Source organism: Dendrobium catenatum, unplaced genomic scaffold, assembly GCF_001605985.2.
Source record: "Dendrobium catenatum unplaced genomic scaffold, ASM160598v2 fragScaff_scaffold_412, whole genome shotgun sequence".
Classification (NCBI taxonomy): domain Eukaryota; kingdom Viridiplantae; phylum Streptophyta; class Magnoliopsida; order Asparagales; family Orchidaceae; genus Dendrobium; species Dendrobium catenatum.
In genome coordinates this window covers 711,334-732,168 of record NW_021318874.1, presented here as the reverse complement: position 1 = coordinate 732,168, position 20,835 = coordinate 711,334, and the positions used below count along the sequence as shown (strand labels likewise).

Below are 20,835 nucleotides of genomic sequence, written 5' to 3'. Positions count from 1 at the left end.
GTCGGACCTCGCCCATTTTATAGGCAAATGTTTTGAACCGGACCGGCCAAGCCGGTCGGTCTGATTTGAGATATTACAGTAATGAAAATGGAAGTGTGTGGAACCTTGTGGCTTGATCTTCATTGTAATGCGCTGGTGTTAAAGGAATAAGGGAATCAAGCTTCCAGAAGCTGGTGGAATCATGGAAATGGAAGTGTGTGGAACCTTCTAGGGTGTTCTTCAATAGAGAATATAATATATATGATATTTTTTTTAGCTATAAAGCTTGAATTCTTTATTTTGTAGAAATTATTTCATTCACTTAGAATGTATTGATATATTTATGTGTGGATTAAAAGATAAAATTAAAAAAAAAATTAATATTTTAAATTAGTTAATATTTAATATTTTGAAAATAAAATATTTGTTTTTATTTATATATTTTAATTATTTTTTAAATTTAAATATTAAATTTCCATGTTTTTGATTTGCTATAAAAGGCTATTTAAAAATAAAAGAGGTTTGGTATATTCAGCATTTTTGTACCACTATGAAGTGCATATATGTACTTACTTCCCTGAAAACATCTATTAATTACCTTGTCAAGCTTGTCTAAATTAACCGATCAATTCATAACAAATAATATAATTCCTTTCGGACGGCTTTTTTTACTGTTTTTTAAAGCTGCTTTCTAGTATAAAAATTTTAATTTTTTAACTGAAAAATCACTTTAAGAAACAATAAAAAAATCATCCCAAAATATTCCTGCGTAGCTATTTCTTATCACCACTGTCTTGATCACCAGTTGATAGAAAGACAATTCAAAAATTATAAAGAAAAATGCCATTTACTGCAAGCAGCACACATCAAATGTAGCCATTCTAAACTATTTCTCAAAATAGAATGTAATAAAGAGAACAATATTCAGAAGTTGCAAATACTGATAAACCAAAGTACAGAAAACTAAAAACAAACAAGTCATCAAGAAGCAATTAACGAAGACAAATCACTCTGAAGGTTTCAGTAGCAGAAACAGAAAGAAAACCTGCTAGAAATTGTTAGCTCATTAACTAAATGTTAGGAGCAAGATAAAAAATACCTCTAAATGTGCTAATCTCCATGTAAACATATATTAATATCTGGAGAAGATTTCTGCTCTGGTGAGGGCTGCAGGCCTTGCCAATGAACTGAACGGAACGACGGCGGATTTAGATCCGTGATGTTGATCACATTGTTCTGATTGTTCTGCAAGTTGCCACTCGCCGGCCCTTGAATTGCGGATTTTGACTCCTCGCAGTCTTCGATGGCGTGTGGTAACGGTGCCGCACCCGTGCCACATGACGAAGGTAGCATGGGGGGGAAAGCCGAAGAATCTTGGTTGAGCCTTCGTTTATGCTCCTTGAAAGCATTTGGCAAGAAGCTTCCAACCACCACCTGGTAAAACAGCAATATATACAACTCTCAGTTATCAACTCTCGAGCTAGAATGCAAAGACCAACTTGTTCAGGCTAAAAATGGCTTGCCAAATTGCCATGAAAATTGAATGACATGACAGAAAAAATATAGAATTTAATTTAACATAATATTTGAGAATAAAAATACTTCCATAAAGGTTATATCGCCACAACAACAGAATTTTAAAGCGCTTAAAATGAAGCTTGCAAAGGTGAAAAGAATGAAAAAGTACCTTGCCTCATCAAAGTGCATGGGGAGCTAAGTAGGCCAAGGGGGAAGCTAACTCGACATAATTAAGCTTTAAGGATAAATAAATAGGTTTTGAGTAAGATTGCAGTCTACCATTAAAAAAAATAAAGGAAATCCTTAGATCCATTTTGTTGGTGTTGGATTTTGATGCCTAAAAGAGAGTTGCTTAAAATCGGACAATAAAGATACTTTGGTGGTATAGATCATGATGAAAGGAAAAGGGGAGAGATTAATAAGGGGGAAACAAAGAAAAAAAAAAACACATATGCTTAAGAAGGATTGGCTTCTTCTTGTCGTCACTTAGTAAGGATAGTTACAATTGGAGATCTTTTCTTTCAATCTTTTTACCTGATCATTGCTCTCTTAAAGCCAGCTAAAGTTCCTTTTGTTAAGAAGCCCTTACATTAATAATGCATGGAGTATTTAGAAATAAAATTAGGCTATAGAATATGATGAGACTGTTGTTAGATTGTTAAGGCTTTACATACTTATCCCTATAACGGCTTCAACTTGTCTACCACCATTCGGTAAAGAATTAGAACTAAATTAGGAAGTATGCATTCGCTAATCCTTGTCTAGCTAGGCAAATGGAGACATATGGCACTTGCTATTAGACTGACAAGGTAGTGTGGTTGTCAACTAGCCAATATCGAGATGGCAAAAAGAGTATTGTTGTACTTCTTCTTTGCAAAGGCGCCATGGAGGTAGAACAATATGGTGTTGGCACTAAACCAATTATTAGGATGCCGAAAATCATTTTCAAAACTCCAGTTTGCTACAAATGTTATAAGATGCTAGAAATACAATCAAAAGGTAGCCAAGCACAACCTAACAAAAGTTGGTCAAGCTCTATCACTCATTAGGTGTTAGATTACTCCACATAGAATTGCTCTTAGGTTTGCTTGAGTATTGAATCCTTAGATGTGAAGCCACTTGCATCTTTTTAAACTTTAGTTCTTTGAGATTGATATATGATCTATTTGGACAATACTTGATGAAAACTGGAAGTAGAGCCAAAACTACAGCTTATATAAACTACATGTGCTTTCAAACCATATTTAAACTTATAAAATAAGATGGTTTGAAAACAATATAAAATGCCTCATGTGAAATTAGTAGGAAGGAAGCACATCCATCTACCACTCCTCAAGCTTCAAAAACCCCCGCGCCACCTTCATGCATTTGTGCAGTCATTATGGATTATAGCCTTGGTCTGTGCTTTTTATTTTGATCTTTTAGACGATGATTGTTATCGTGGTAGCCACAATGAAAGGGCCCCTACAGCTTGGCATGGAGACCTTACCAACACACTTGCGCAATTCTAGTATTAGTTACAACTCTATAGGCTTCATTGGTTGTTACTCCATGACTGACATTTGTAGGGCCAATGACTTCTTGGACATTAACTATGATGGAGATCGAGAAGAATTGTGCTTTAATGTCAAGCAAATTTAATATGCCATGAGTGACATGGAGATAAGGCTAACTCTCGGCCTAACGTTCATCCTTAGATCCTAGACGTAAGCAAGTTGGTGGACCAATTATTGTCCAAATTAATGAAGAGGTGGAAATAAAGGCATAACTTATTTCCATTTTAGATACTACAGCTCCAAGAATTTAACACCAAGCTTTTAAGTCTTGAAGACATTAAAACTATCGACCCAAGGATCACCACCAACTAGGGGAGACAGTTAGTGCCTTCAAGAATGAAAGGTAATGAAAAAGAGTCAATTTGATGAAGACCATCATAAAAATAAAAAATATGGTCAAGGAGAAGATGAGGTTGATCAAGAAGGTTTGCCTCGTTGATGCAATGGAATTTATTTATAGTTAATGGCACAAATGAGTCAGTGAGTAAGAAGGCCATGGAGGCCATCTTAGAAGAGACTCAAACTCGCAACTATATGCAAGGCAAATTTCTACTTATAATAAATAATATAATAACCCCAAGATGTAGAACTCAATAGTAGGATTAAAAAAAATATTTGCATTCAGAAGGATAAAAATGATAACGAATCACATTCCACGATTGAACAAGTAGATGAATTGAATCAATATGCTTCTCGTGGTAGTGGTTTTAATTTATTTCCTTGCTTCATAGATGGTTTGGTCACATAAAACGGAGGCCTTCTGATGACCCGATTAAGAAAGTAGATGTATTATATTTGACTTACGTTAAGAAAGGTTAAGGTAGACCTAAAAAGACTTGGTTAGAAAATATTAGAAATGATATTTCTTTATTATATTTAAATGAAAATTTAACTTTTAACAAGGCACGATGAAGAAAAAAGATTAATATAGCCGACCCCACATAATGGGATAAAGGCTTGATGTTGTTGTTGTTGCTGCTTGATAGTCACAATGAAAGTGAATTCATATATTTTTACCATTTTCATAATTCTATTTACACTTAGTATATGCTTGAGTTACTCACTTCATATTGAAATGATTTAGAACTCATCTCATGAATTTCATATCATTCATTAGAAATCCAAATGTACAAAAAAAAAATTCTTCTTTATCTTCTTTAATTAGTGATGTAATATCACTATCCCTTGGGCATAATTCTTGCAATCGTGTCTTCATATTTAGCACGGTTTTGAGAACCAGACTAGATAGGCCAATTTGACCAATCCAATCATGAACTGGTCATATGAACAGTTCAGTTCACATTAAAAATTGGCCCAGCAACGACTACCAGTTTGACTAGCCAATTGTTGAACCGGTCCCAATTCCTTAGAATCGACTAGTTCAATGTTATTCGATATAAATAATAAAATAAATTTAGTAAACATATTATTAAATTTAATAAAATTATTTAAATTAAATTATTTTATAATGAACATTAAATTTTTATAATACTCATTCTACAACCAACCACCACCAAAATTTACCTACATGGTCTCATCACCCCATGTGAGTTCTAACCACATGCAATCTAAAAATCTATATAAACAAGGCAAAAGTAAAACTCTCAAGTGAAGTGGCACAAAATAACTTCGTTAAAATTTTCAAATTTAGGCACATACATTACATATTTTTAAACAAAATTGTTAATAATATAAATCATATTTATTTTTTACTAATCATATTTAATTTTTCCACTAGAGGAAAAACTGTAATTTCCGGCAGTATTTTAGACGGACATATGTCCGCTGGAAATATAGGCGAACAAACCGGCGGTTTTTTTGCCAGAAATAATCCGACGTTTTTTTCGGCCGCCGACCGGCTGCTAATTCGTCGCTTTAGTCGACGATAAGTTCTTACTGACAAAATTTACTGCCGGGTTTTCCGCCGGAATGTTTCCGGCGGAATGGCCGGTGGAATTTCCGCCATGTTACTTAAAATCGATGATAAATTTTTGGGAGATCAGTTGCCAGAAAAGTTTGCGGCAAAAAAACAATTGAAAATTCCACTCGATGAAGTCCTATTTTGAGGATGGGCTTTTTTTGCTATAGGTTTTCGGTAGATTTCTGACGGATAATCTGTCGAAAACGACAATACAACGAATTGTTCCAGCGTTTCAGGCGGTAAATGTCCGCCGGTAATTCCAGCGGATTTTTGGTCGGTGACATCCACTTGTTCTTTTGGCGAAAATAATTGGCAGCTTGACTGCAGGTATTTCCAAAGGTTATTTTCCACTAGAAATACTAGCAGAAAAATCCTACGAAAATAGGACTATGGAATCATCATTTTTTTAGGTAACTTTTCAATTGGAAATCCGCCGGTGAATCTAGCTTGACTCAGATGACAAATAACTAAGGTATGACACTTTAAACATGTTGTGTCCTCTAATTGCATCCTCTTTGTAGTCAATTTGAATCTCAAGGGACGTTAGTTCTTGCCAAAATGTAAAACAACCGCTCCTACAATTACACTTTTCAACAAATAAGAAATAAAGCAAAAAATATATAGCAAAATGATAAGAACAAAAATAAATTCCCAACTAACGACATGTGTCAACATCCACAGCAGAACACCCTAACATGATAATGCCATCCTATGATAATTTTCAACAATTGTATCAATTGCATTAAGATTTGATAGGCAACAACAGAGAAATCCCAACATCATTTATAAAAAGGATGCTTCCATACAAGTTTTTACTTGCTTATAGCATTTCCCTTCTTCATCTTCCTTACAATTCTTCCCTATCCACTTTCTTTTTTGCCCATAAGAAAATATTTGAAAGCTCTTATCCTGCAAAGCCCTGCATTAGGTACCCACACCCACCAATACCCAATAGGTATGGGTACGCCCATGGCCTTGTGGGTGGGTATGAGTGGGTACTCAACAATGGGGTATAAACCGATTTACAATATTAATCACCATATATCTTATATTATTGCAATCATCACTACGTAGTGTGCAGCACTTAACCACGCTGCGACTACGATAAATTCTGATATGCAGCTTGAAAGTTTGCAATCAGAGCAAAGAGAAATAAGCCTCAAGGCCATCAGTTCATGGCATATTGCGTTCAAAAAGTATGGAAAAATTGGTGGGTATAGATGGGTATGACATCCCGAAAGTCGCCATGGGTGGGCAAAGCTCATCCGAGTAAAGCATGTGTACCCAATGGGTCCCTATCAGGACCCCATGTAAGGCTTTGTTATCCTGACCAACTTTTTTTTGTCTTATCCTGCCCAACTTGTTCATGAAGGTCTCCAAAAAGAAGATGTTATCGTCAAACTTTTTTGAAGAAGATTTAAAGATCTTCATTCTTCAAAGAACACAATACACCTATACACCTAACTCTATGACTCGCAAATAAAGCATTTATGAGGGGTGGTGCTTATTCATTTATCATTTATGAGGTCTCACATTTTTGTTGCCAGTGCCTATGAATGATCACTTATGAATATTCTTTCTTTGTTACTTAGCTCACTTAGCATCATCAAAATTTTATCAATTTTGGGTAATAGTTAAGCATATAAAAGACGAACGGCTGGGTCTCTTTTCTAGTACTTCTGATTCTGGGGGTTAGAGTCAATAATTTATTTCTTTGTCATGAACCTCTAGCCAACATTGTGGTGAAGGACCTCTAAACATCCATTCGCCATGAAACAAATAGATACATTTTTTGTAGTGTCTGGGGTGGCTAGGACATCAAAATTTAGCCAGGGTGTGCTCAAAAATCAAAGATGGAGCCTAGCATTCTATCGCTAAGATGGAGAAGGCCATAAAATGCTTGGGGAACATAACCTTAGAACTCAAGGTTTTGCTTCCCAATGTCCCTTTACAAATTGTTAAGTACTCATTAGTGTTTTACTTTTATTTTTATTTGAAATAAATTTTTTTAACTAAAACTAAAATTCAAGGTAGATTTGAAGAGCATGCCTAATCTCCTTTTTTAAGTCACATTGTGCATGTTAAAATTATTAACACCCACAAGAGTGGCCTTGAAGTTGAGACTAATGCATTAGTTAAACCTACTTGAAATTCTAGAGAATTGACTCTAGAAAAATGGTTATAATCAAACAATGCTTGAGGAAGCTACCATCAACTCATAGGAGCCACCAAGTCAATTCATACCATCAATGCTAACATCCTTGATGTAAAGGTTATTGGCATTGCCACGACTTAGGAGCCTCTCTAAAATTGAGCCCTCCACTATTGCCAAACCTTCTTAATAAATTAGGCATTCCACAAAACCACTAACGTTAATGCCTTGACATTCAAGCAGATCATTTTGAGTAAATCATCTTATCAAATAAGTGTTTTTATATATATTTAATAAAAAAAACCCCACCACCTAAACCATCCTCCCCCTCATTTCACAGCCTTTTCGGGGAAGAAAAGAAAAGAGAGGAGAAGAGAGGAAAGAGAGGAGAGGAGAGAAAAGAGAGATATCTTATGGTGCTTTTTATATGTCGCTTCTATTACCAAAAAAAAAAAAAAATCATAGTAAGTGGCCTCTATTATACATTTATTTTCAATGATTTTGAGTTTAGAATATTTATCTCTCCTTGAATTGATAAAAATGTGATATCTCCTGTTTTAGTGAACTTTCCTAGTATAACTTTTGAATGATATAAATATCATCATTATGAACATTTTGACCGGCTTATATTGAATTTTCACCATGTGATTTGGCTTACATAACATTTTAATTTAAACGAGTAGAGAAATATCAAGTGCAAAATAATCAAGAGTTAATGTACTAAATCTGGATACGATATCGAGGATATGCATATGGTTATTGTTCATTGGGCATGACATGCATTCTAGCATAATACATGCATATTGATGAGCCCACCAGATATACATGTTGTGATAATTACATACAATGCATACATGATGTTTTTTATTATGATATACATAATATAAAATACGTGTAAGAACATGTAAAATGAATGAAACGATGTGCTATATGAGACGGATGAGATTGATACAAATATAATTGGGAAGACTAATGTGACAACAGGTTCATCCGGTCGCGAACAGGCAGTTCGCGGAACAGGCAGTTCGCGGAACAGAAAGGGGCGGACGGTCGGGCTTCACGCGAGAGCGAGGTAGTTTCTTCTTTCTCCAATTTTAGCAAGTGATTACCTTCTAGGATAAGAAATAACGATTCCTTTTCATTCTTATCGTTATCAGAGTGTTATTTTGGGAGAAATTGAAGAACAAGAGAAACGGACGAGAAGGATTAAGAGAAGAAGGTTTGTTGAATTTCTTTCGGATTTTTCCTATAAATTTCTTCTTCTACTTCATTTAAAGTGAACAATTTATTTCTTGAAGGTTAGGGAAGAGATTGTAGCGAAGAAAAAGGAAATTGGGAGAGAAAGGAAATTTCGAGAAGAAGGATTTTGATGTGCTATATGAGACGGATGAGATTGATACAAATATAATTGGGAAGACTAATGAGAAATATATGACTAATGAGCGAACATATGAGTGGAAACTGATGACAAATAATTGATAAGACTATTAACAAATAAGATCAATAATGGATGACAGATAAAAGATAAGAAAAATGGATAATGATGATGATAGTGAAAGAAAATACCAATGACGAATAATAGATAAGATTGAAGACATATAACAAATAAGAATGGTGATTGATGAGATTGATTCCTATAGAGTTGTCCCATGACAGATAGATACATGATATATGATGAGAATGATTAGCTGATTGAATGATATAAGAAACATAATGGATATGTAGTCAGACTGATATGGTATTGATATGAATACATGATATATGATGCATATGATAAGATTGGTTCACTTGATATATGAATGGTAAGAATGTGTACGTCTGATAATAGTTTATATGAATATGATTTCTTACAGGCATATTGTTTCTACTTTGTGCATTAATTTCGATTATAAATTTTGGTGACTTGATGGGCTCATTACATGGTTTTAAATGTTTTCAAGAAAGGCTAAGGAACCATCGGAGAGAAGTTGATCCGAGCAGCGGGTTTAGATTTCTCTCCGTTTCTGTTGTTTTTATTTTGTAGTCATGATATAGTTGTACTAATGGGTTGTTTTCGTGGAACTTCCTAACTATTGTATATGTTATTTTTGGATTGGATTGATGTGTAAATATTTTATGAATAGTAATGTATTTATGCTTTCTACTAATTATCCGGATGAAATATGTAAGCTCAGGTTATTTTTTTAAAAGTACAAAGATGATACTCTTTCAATTTAGAGCTTGATGAGAGACAAAGAAGCATTTCTCAAACTATGATTTGCTTAAATGGTCAATAAGTTATTGCATAGTTTTTTAAGCATTGGAAATGATGCCAATTGGTTGCTGAGCATAATTTGCAAAAAATATAATTACTCTATCACTACTTATTAGTTGATATATAATTACTCTATCACTACCATATGATGTAGGACTACGATGCTTGCAGATGATCTTATTAAGAAATTGCACAAATTCTTGTTTAGAGAAATAACAAAGAAACTTATTAGCAAATAAAACAACGAATCAAAACGTAAGAGGGGTCACTTTCGTTTAGGCTAAGTTGCACATCCAAAAGATTTGAATCTTCAAAATAACATAGAAAATAACATTATGCCCAAATAGTAGTTTTCAACAAAATCCCTAATCTAACAATGATATTAGCAAATAAATGAATGCGCTCAAATTCCTACGTTTACTAAGCTTAACAAAATCGGGCGAGCACGTCCTTCGTGACTACAATCACATCACATGAAAAGGATTAGACTTAAATACAAGAGGAAGAGTAGAAAACCTGCGCCAAGGATTGATGGCAATCCTCCACTCGACGATCTCAAGTTGTTCTTCAATCGATTCCACCAAGGTGTCCAAGATGCGCTCTATGTAGTCCTCAACCGTGTGATCGATCCTCGGGTTGATGTCGAAGAAGGTTGAATGGAGAATGTGCACAAAACAGTGTTCGTTGTTCGCAAGTCCGTAGTCAGTGTCGGGATCGGCCATTCATGGAGGCTAATTGACGAAGTCTTGCCAAGGATTTCTAGTACTCTTGGACGTTGTTGAAGAGAAAGAAGTTTCTCTTCAATTTGACGTGTAGGTGGAGAGTTATGGTCGGCCAAGGGAGAGGGTTGGAAGAGGAGTGGTTTGGTGTAAAAGGAGGAAGAACAATTTAGAAATATGAAATAAATTTCAGATTTTTAATTGTGAGCGATTGGAGGAATTAAGTTTGAAATTAATCTCAAGAAGGGAAGTGGGGTTAATGTGGAGAGAAGAGATTTGAGAGAGGGAGAGATAGAGAGGCGGATAGGAGAGAGGGGCCGGTGGTATGAGGGGATGGGGGAGGCTTAATGTATTTCCAAAAGGAGATCTTCTCCTTTGGAAATAAATCAAGTAATAGGGGAATAGGAAAATTCGGCCTAGGAGGTAGTGGGGATTTAGAATTATTTCCTAGAGGTGGGGGATTAGGAAATAAATCAAAAGGGATTTAATGTAGGGGGGCCGACGGCATGCTTGGTTAGGGAGCAATTAATGGGAGGAGTTAAGGCTTCTTAATTTGGTTATAGGAATTAGGAAAGTAATAAATCAAATCCAATTTGAATTTAAAATTCAAATGTATTTAAATTAAGAACTTTCCTAAAATAGATGAAATAAATTAGGAAAGAATTTTGAATTTCAAATTGATTCCAAATTACATTCACCCAAATTAGGCCAAGGATGAAGTGGGAAGTGATGGGGGCGGGGGTTAGGGCCGGCAGTTTTGGGTGGGATTGGCTTGGGAAAATTGGGTGGTGGGAGGAAGGTTCGGGTGGGGAGGGGTGGCAGCTAGGTGGAGGGAAAGGTAGTGTTGTCGGTGATGGTAGGGGAAGGAAAAGAGAACGAGATAGAGGATGAGACCACGAACCCGACTTATCTAGGTTGGTGGGTATTGCACAAATCTCCCTCTCATAGAGATTTCACTCCGAACTCTCAAGCCCTCGTGAGAAGTCAAACAAGAGAAACAAAATTTTCACTTAATCATTCATTGTCTTTGAAAGAGAAACAATGGGCTATAAATAGCCTCATACCTAAGACTCAAAATAGAAAAGACGACAATGACCTCAGGGCTTACATACGACATCCTTTAATAAAAGGGTACAACGGAAAATTAAATAAAACAAATACAACGACATCATAAATAAGAAAATACATAAAATAAATAAAAAATACAATGACTCAATCGTGGCCGTAGATCAGCGACCACGCCTCTGATAAACCTTTCATGATCTGATGTCCCCATCAATTGCACTTCAAGATGCGGAGGAGAATTTGAAAAATGATTTAGAAAAGAAAAAAAAAAGTTCCTAAATAAATGTGTTGGCTATATAGTGCAATTTTTTATCTAGATTCTAGAGAAGTATAAAGATCATTTCTAGCCTTTTAAGCTTCCTTATAATGCCACCTTTAAATCGTAGAGCCACTTCAACGAGCATGGCTTTCAAAGTTTATTGGAGGTCCTCAACATTCATAATCAACTTCAAAACCTAGTAGGTTTTTTACTATATTACAAAGAGCTAAATCATCTCAAGTTGACAACTATGTTTATCAATTTAATAAATAAGATACAATACATATGCCAAAAAGCAATTTTTGAATTAAAGTCAGGTGGAATAAATTACAAGCTAAGCATAAGTACATTAATGAAGAATGGATGAAAAGTCACCATAATAATTTACCTAATCTTAACTTTTAGGGTCCCAAAAAGCATATGCCTCACAAGGCTACGTATTCTAAGTAATTATCTTAACTATTAATTGGTCTATAATTAGTTTTTGACATATTAACTAATTGATTTGTAATAATCAGACTACTTCCATAAAGAATCATTAAAATATCACTAATTAACTTAAATAATAATTATTTACTACATCAGTGTATAATTCATTAGACCAATTCAGTAAATAATCAATAGCTAATCACTAACCTAATTAGTTCCTAATAATTATAATTATTTTGTATTAATTATTTGACTTATGACTAATTACAATTTTTATTTTTTATAATCATTATAATCATTAGCTTAAGCTTTGCATCTTCCCCATACAATTTTTGCTCTTATGCCATAGATAATGTTTATGGCAAACAAAATGTCTCGTATCTGCATAAGCCTGATCTCCTTCCACTTAGTGTATCCTCGCTTAGGTTATCCAAATAGTGAACCCAACAAAACAAGACTATTTTTGACACTTTTATTTCCAATAAATGATAATCTTCCCATCCATATAATAAAATCATCTCTCAATCCATCTTTCCTAGTCATAACCTTAAAAAAATATTGAAACAAAAAATATTTCTCACTGGGATAGGAATACTTAAGAATGTCATCATGGTTCTAGTATTCTACCATAGAATACAGTCATTTTATGCCTTATCAGTTCATCTTCAAGGAAAAAATAAAATTCTGCAATCAGAAATTAAAATAAGATGTTAAAAAGAGGCATGTAATGAACAAGTCTTTTTCAAGCAGGATATGGTGATTAGATGCAACATGGCAAATATTCTAATTTATACTGTGAAATTATCCATTGCTGAGTGACATTTATCCTTATGCCACTGAGGTATGCATTTAGAAAATAAGCAATAAAATTGGTTCTGATCATGTATAACCAGACCATAATAACAAAGATTCAACAACCTGAATTTCCAAGCAAAAAAGTAAATCAGTGTGGCTTCTGCGTTACCTGAATTGGACTGGCAGCAAGCAATAACCCGGCGACACCTCCTCCGACCACACGACCATCTGGACCAGCAAGTGAGACACTTATTCCGCCGGTTCTACTTCTTACACCGTCAGAGTCAGTAATTGTGAATGATCCAGACAGAGATAATATCTCAAACCGACCCTGAAATATAACGATTGCGTAAATAAAACAATAACATACAAAATCCACGCACATTAAATATCAGTGAATTATGTATGGTTCAAGTTTGGTTTAACTCGAATCAGTCAAAGTGATTCTGAAGTAACTCATAACTATCCATAGCTTGCTCAAAATCTGTAGAATAGTTTATAAAAATGTACAGCAAGGACTCAAGTACAGGCAACAAATGTTTTTTTGGGAAGAAACAAACCAGGAAGCATCATTCATATAAGCTTCATCATCATCATCAAACTTAACCTAGCTACTTAGAGTCAGCTTTATGAAACCTGATATTACAAGCATTCTAGCCAAGTTTTAGTGGAGATATTAATCTATTTTGCATTGATATTTTTGCACAATTTCTATCTATGTTACCTTAGGTCTATCCATTTTCCTACTTAATCCATCAACATTAATTTTACTTATGTTATGAGTGCATGTTACAGGAGACATTAAATATATTATTTATAGTACTTTTACAACGACTTCTATCAATATTACATAATTCTATCCATTTTTCCTCCTAATCTTTGTACATGTCCAATTCATCTAAAGCATATTTTTCACAAAAAAAAAAAAAAAACAAATGTGAACCTATCTCTATTATAAATATTTCTTATTTGAACTTTCTAACTTTATTGCACATCCATTGTAACATTTAAACATTATCAAAGTCAACTGACAATTAATGTTGTTTTACCAACCCATACAAAACTTACTTCATGATATTCAAAACGATAGATAGAAATACAAGTTTCTTGGATAATCTAATGTTAACAAAAAAAGGTTCCACGCTTCAATAGCACAAAAAATGCTTTCAGCTAATTGATATTTGATCTTGTAAGTTTTTGAAAATAATCTAAACAAATAAAATATTACTATAAAAAATACAAAAAACAAATGATGACAAAAGAAATCAATACATTTATATCTTAAAGCAAAAGCATAAATACACAAACATGATGTAGATGTAAATGTAAATGTAAATATAAATACATAGAACAACATATAAGAACATATTTGTAATTTACATGCGGATTTAAGTTTGTAAATTAAACTTTTGGATAAACTATAATGCAAACTCAAGGTCAAAATATTCATCCATAATTTTTTCAGCATGGTAAATTTATCATCAACCAATGCATCATGTAATTTTTGAACATGTGTAAATTTATATGAAAAAAAGATGGCAGTTTCACTTAAGCTAAATCATTCTTAGAAGATTTATCTCTTACAAATAAATGATCAAGATGTTTGGTTTGATATAAAGTAATTCAAATGAAGAGTTCTAAAAGACTTGGATGCTCACCGCCTCTCTCATTAATATTTTTAATGACTCCACATGCAAAAGTTGAGATTGAAGCAGAATGATTTCTATAAAACATCTCCTTGTTGACAGGTCAAAGCCCAACCTACTTTGAGCCTCATGGGTCAGATTGGACCTAAATCTAGTAATTGGAAAAAAAACATTTGGTCAACCCCTATCAACTTGATCAAAACTTAAGACTTGGACAAAAAATCTAAACCGGAACCCAACTCAAACAAACACGACCCAACGTGACTCAAAAAACATTTAAGATGCAACCGGATCATGCAAACTCGACCCCAAATAAACGCAATTACACGAATTGGACCTACAACTCGGGGAAAAAAAAAGAAAAAATAATATTTTAATGTAATTTTTTTCGTAAAAAAAAAAAGATTCAAATAGCTATTATTTTTTGTTGAACCAAACCCGACCTGATACAACCCAAACCTAGTGCATTTTTTTTAGTAACATAAGCTAAACTGAATCTAACCATAATATTACTCGGTTGACCTGAACCATGATTTTTCGTGAGGGGATCAAGTCGGGTTTTAGTGTGGGGACAAATGTTGACACCCTTACACGTCCACCATGAACAAACCTATATCTAGAGTAGTTCAATACACAATCAACGATTTTGGCTTGATGTATTTTATCTGTTTATGATTTCTATAGTACTTATATGTCATTATATTTAAATATATTTATTTTCATCTTATTTGTTTAAAAGCTACTAGTCATTTTTGTAATCAAGAAACTATAACTTATGCTCCATTGGTCACAAATATTAAGTTTATGCATAATAATTAAACTTCTTTCACCTGTGAATTTTCTACCATACCATAAGATCTAAAAATTGGTGTCGTCTCTCACTTCACCCCTCTTTGTAGATCCTTCTTCACTTACCTCCTAAAGGACCCTATAATCACCGTTTTGTACACACATATTTCCCATTCTTCTCTGTTTAGTTAATACCTATAGAAGTGATTTACTACTAACACATCTATTTATTGGTTCTACATTAAAAAAATTTTAAGATTTATGTGATATATTTTTATTCGGTTTATTATATTATAATGGAATTAAGATAAATATTTTTTCTTAAATTCTTTTAATATCTTATCTCTTTAGTTACAAATCCCTCTCATAGACCACCCATAACTATCGGCCAGCAATTTGTCCCTAAAGCTATAACACATGAAGTCATAAATTTAGCAAGTAATTGAGAATTAAAAAATATGCATCTTATGAGAAAACTGTTAATCAGAGATTAGGATAGTCTTATGCAACAACTAATAATTTTCTATCATTTTTCAACCCCCTAACAATCAAAAAGAAACAAGGCCCAATGATCTCACTACCATTTTATGCTTTGTGCCCTCTATGATACAAGTAAATCTCAAAATATTAAAGTATTGGAAGTTCACTTTAGCAAGCCTAAAGTTGGGCTAACTTGGATTGCTTGTCTAATGTGGAGAATAGACGTGCAACAACAAAAGTAAGGTTGTATCAAGGATTTCGAACAAGCTTTCACACAAAATTAACATCATTCTAGGGTAATGACATCTTAAAACATGTCTTAAAACAAATATGAATCATATATGCAGCATAACAATTTCAAAATTCAACTCAAATGGACAAGTCTAAACAAAATTAACTTTTTGTGAGAGACAAGTTTAAAAAGAATAACTTATATCAACAAGAATTTATAGTCTAATGTTAGGGAAAGCTGGATATCTTTTCTATGGAAAAAATAGACACGTAAACAATAGAAGGTAAAGTTTTATCTAGGATTTCATTTTCGTACCAAAAATGATTAACCCTTATTATTAAGTCAAACAAAGTCAAATGCGGTCGTTTAATGATTAAGGCTTGGTTTACGAATGCTTTTTAGCTTCTTTGATTTTAAAAACTTGGCATAGCATAACTTTGATTTATGTGGGAATTGTATAAAGAAAAACACTATATTACATGTGCACTTCCTATTATCTTTGATATGTCTACAAAAAATTTGCATAAGCGGCATGAATCTTGAGGCAAAATTTGAATTAGAAACTTTTGGAATTAAATTCAAATAATATGAACTCCAATTTCAGCAAACATATAGTTGAATAGAACGTCTCGACAAGCGAAACCACAGATACCAAAAGTGGTCCAAGTCCAATCCAAGCCTAAATGAGTCAAAATCAAACACATGATACATAATTGAAAACTTTAAACATTAGTTGGATGACCAAATGATCTCCGAATTTGGCATGCTTGTAGTCAAATCGAGTGGCTCCACGAGACAAATTCAACAAGCTCAAGGTCACTTAATTTTGATGTCATTAAGGCGGTTAATTGTTGAGCAAATGTTTCATGATCCAGGGAATTAATACATACTGTATGATGGAGTGTTTTGAATTCGAGCCAAATTTATCAAAATGTCAATATAAAAAAAAAAACTATAAATGGAGCTCCATTCTCTACATATTGTCGGGAGGGAGGTCCAAGAGTTTAGAGAAGAAAATATCTCCCTTGCATTTTCTAGCTTTTACCGCCATCAATGACCACCACCAATTTTCTCCATCAACAACAATCATCAGCTTTTGCCGACAACCACCACCAGTAATCACGTCCACTGTCTATGAATGTCTATCAAGATCTAACCCTATTGTTGGGTATTAACTCTCCTTCTGTCAATAATTCATTTTTGTAATCCATATAGAGGAAATCAGACAATGGTTATCAAAATATACCTATTTACTTTAATTGTGAGGAAGGAAGGACTTCTATATCTCCTGCTATATAATGGCTATTTTAACTAGGCCGGGCCCCATAGGTTTTCCCTTGTCAAATTTTCCAAGTAAAAAAATTGTTGGTCTCTTATAATTTTATATCTATGCATGTTGAATTTTTGTTCAAAGCTAAGACATAAAATACCAACTCTACCAACATAAATTTTGTAGCATGTAACAATCTTTATAGCCATGCGTGACACAATTACAAGACAGCTTCCATATCTCTTGAAGAGAAGCAATAATTGTATTTTCTCCTTCACAACACAACATAATGTTGCCAAATAAAGTACAAGTATAATTCTATGAACCTAAGCAAAGGCACTGACTATACGCGAGCTGCTTAGGTGGTATCACACCACAACTAAGGGTCCATTCAGCTGCTTGTTCATGCTAAGCCTTTACTAAAGGCCTATTTGGCTGTCTGTTCAAGATAAACCTTAACTTATATTAGTAAAAGAACCACTTTCTAACACCGCAAACTACACATAACTAAATCATAACACTGTATGGTGATCAAGATAATAGATTTTGCACTAAAAAAGTTTTTATTAAAACAATTGCTTAAGTATAATATAGCACAATATGACATGACTTAAATCAGATTTATCATTTTACTTGCCCAATTAACTTATTTAAGACCAATTAATTTATGTCAAGGAATTGCCACATAATTTCAACAAAGCTTGTCACTTCTGAATTAAGCATCTTTAACAAATTTTCATTCTCAATTTTGCCCTGTCAGGTCAAAGCTGAAAGTTTGGAAGTACACATTTGACAAATTGAAAAGATAATTTCCATAAAGAATTAAATATCACTTCTTTTTTTATTCTTATCACAAGATTTCAACTCCCAAAGGTTCTTCTTAAACTGTTGAACGTTACAATTAATGTCATGATGTCATCAATTGTAGAACTAAAGGATAACTCATAAAAACAGTCAGCTTTCATTAAAAGACATGTTCTATCTAAAGTTTTTTAGATTATACCAATTTAAGTAAAACAAGTCAAAATTTAATTTTGTGTCCTATATTAGTTATTATTTCCAACATAATTATTGTTCTCTAGTCAATGTGCTTGATCATAAGAAAACAAATAGACCTCTATTATTTTTTGTATTTCAGCAGTAAAATCGTTGTGGATCCCATGATGGTAAATCATGGAAATAAGTTAAAAAAAAAAATCAAAGCACAGTAATAACATTTCAAACTAGAGACAAAAGCAGAAATTTAATTAAAATTGAAAACTAGAGTCAGAATATATCAGAAAAAAATTGCCAAACTTAAGGAAAAGTACACATAAAAAACAGTCCAAAGGATTATATATTCAATTAGGAAGTGAATAACTCTGTAACTTATGACAAATTTTTACCATGAAGAACACAATATATAAAATTATAAAGATGACAAACATGGAGGGACCAAAATGGAAATAGCTCGTGCCTCATATGTGAAGGTACCCCCAGAAGAACCAGGCTGCCGTAAGGTAACATTTGAAATAGCTCCATTTGCTGATAGAATGCATACAGCCCTAGGCCCCTTCTGGGAGAAAGAAAGTATCCTAGCTGCCACATCCTAAATCAAAAAAGATTATCACTTAAAAAACCAGCAAACTCCAAATCTTTCAAAGTAAAACAAACAGTATTTAAAATTAATTACCTCCCCTGCTGCAATAGAAACAACATGAGGAGTGAAACTCCCTCCTGCAGATAGCTGAAACCATTCCCCTAATACAAAACATAGAGGGAAGAAAAAGAAAAAGAAATCGGATGTGAATATTTCATTTCACTAAGCAAAAGTGATAAGCATGATTATCTATTATGGAAGGGTAATATATATAAAAATGAGATTTTTTTTTTATGTGGACAAGATGACAATAGAGAGATACTAAGGAATGTAATGGTCAACCACCAACTACTGACTTCAAACCTGGGCAACCAACCAAAAAAAGGAGTGTCTGAAGAAAAAAACAAAAGAAAGGAGAAAATAGACATGATCTTTTCAAGGAGGCCCCATTAGAATAAAGCAAGTCTCATGTTTTATACTGTAGCCAAAGATCGAATATTTCACTAAAACTGAAGTATTGATCTCAGGCTCTCAGTATTACAATCCGTAAGAAATGGATAAGTAAAAGGAGAAAAAGGAAGAGGGGGGTAGAAGTAAATGGTACCAAGAGCCGCGAGGAGCTGGCACCTGCCGGATCCCCGTGGCCGCCCTCTACCCCGTTTAGCGGAGAAGTCGGAGCCAGAAGAGAAAGGCGAAGAGGATCTCGGCGTCAGAGCAAGCGCCATGCTTTCCGGCCCGAACTTCTTTGGCCTCCCTCGCTTCTTCTTCAACAGCTCCTCCGAACCGCCACTGTAGCTACTCCCTACGCTTCCCATCATTCCCGACACCATTCCCATCCCTAAACCCATCCCCATCCCCATCCCTTCCACGCGGCTCGCCGCCGCTGCGGCCGCTGCAGCGGCCACCGCAACCCCGCCGCCGCTTCCCCCACCTACATGTCCTATAAAGCTTCCAGTTTCACCGCCAACGCCGGAGATCCCGCCGACGTGCGGCAGCGAAGAAGGCGGCGACGGAGAGGAAACAGGAGAAGGGGTTGAAGAAGGAGTGCTTTTTACTCCTCCGAAACCCTCAGACCCAAAAAACACCACGCTCTCTCTACCTTCCATGCATATATACTACTTGCGAGAACAAAGTAAGACACCAATGCGAGAGAGGGAGATTACACGACACTCTCTCTATACCTCCCTCACTCCTTTCCTTCACTTTAGCGTCTCCCTCTCTTATATACAAATAAAACCAAAAGCTTTCCACCGTTTTCTTCCCGACGGCTCACCGTCGCCGGGAAAAACCTCTCTTTTTTGTTTCCCCCTCTGTATACTCTCAATCTGCGCTTGCTGCCTTTCCTACCGGGAGACAATTACAAAGAAAGGGCGGGTTCTTCTTCTCAGTGGAAATACACATCTGCCCCCAACCTCCCTCCTCAATTCCCAATGGAAAATTAGCAGAAAAAGAAGGGTATTTTAGCGATTATATCCAGAGACACTCGAAGGACAGTAAACCTTATAAAAAGTGATTTCCTTGTGCAGTGAATTTAATGGAAAGATATCATGGCTGCCAACGGCCAAAAAGAAAGGGAGATTGCCATCGAGCAAAATAGGATCAAAAAAAAAAAAAAAAAAAGATCATGCAAATCATTACATAAATAACGCATTTATAGTGGCGTGGCAGTGCTTTTCAATTTCTGTTTTCTTTTTTTTAATTTAATTGGAAAATTTCAAAATTGCAGCATATATAGTCCTTCTCATTTTGCTGTTCTTGGCAAGTGTACTTTAGCAAGAAATTTAAAAGACCGAATCAATATGAACAGAGAGGCTCTCATTCCAAGTTGGTCAATTTTTAAATTTCAAATTAATTTAAAAAAAAAATAGAAAATCTTGATGGGTGTGGGGGTGTTTTGGTAATTACACAGAAACAGCCTCACTGTCTTCCCGAGTAAAATTTAAAGGTGGTCTCCATGAAAAAAAAAATGAGAGGTTAGCTTTTCATGAAAAAAAATAAAGTTAAATGTGCTGTATTTAGTCCGAATTCCAAAGCAAGGTGGGAATTAATTTAATTGATAAAAATTTAAAAAAAATGATATGAAGAGTTGAAGACTGTGTGTTTGAATTTCTCTCATGTGCTTTAGAATTTAAATGTTTAAAAAAGGAATAATCTTTAGTAACTAAATTATAATAAATAGTTATCGTGCCACG

The 20,835-nt window shown here is 34.3% G+C and overlaps 1 protein-coding gene across 1 annotated transcript; it reads right to left on the bottom strand.

Annotated features, from left to right (window-relative positions):
* Positions 1–1,031: 1,031 nt before the first annotated feature.
* LOC110092722 (AT-hook motif nuclear-localized protein 7) lies at positions 1,032–20,118 on the bottom strand (the record flags this gene model as incomplete). Its single annotated transcript, XM_020817380.2, is given in 5 exon segments — positions 1,032–1,413; positions 12,817–12,978; positions 18,521–18,652; positions 18,737–18,804; positions 19,248–20,118. Coding segments are annotated over 5 exon segments (1,188 nt in total). The 5' UTR covers positions 19,750–20,118.
* Between the last annotated feature and the right edge of the window lie 717 nt (positions 20,119–20,835).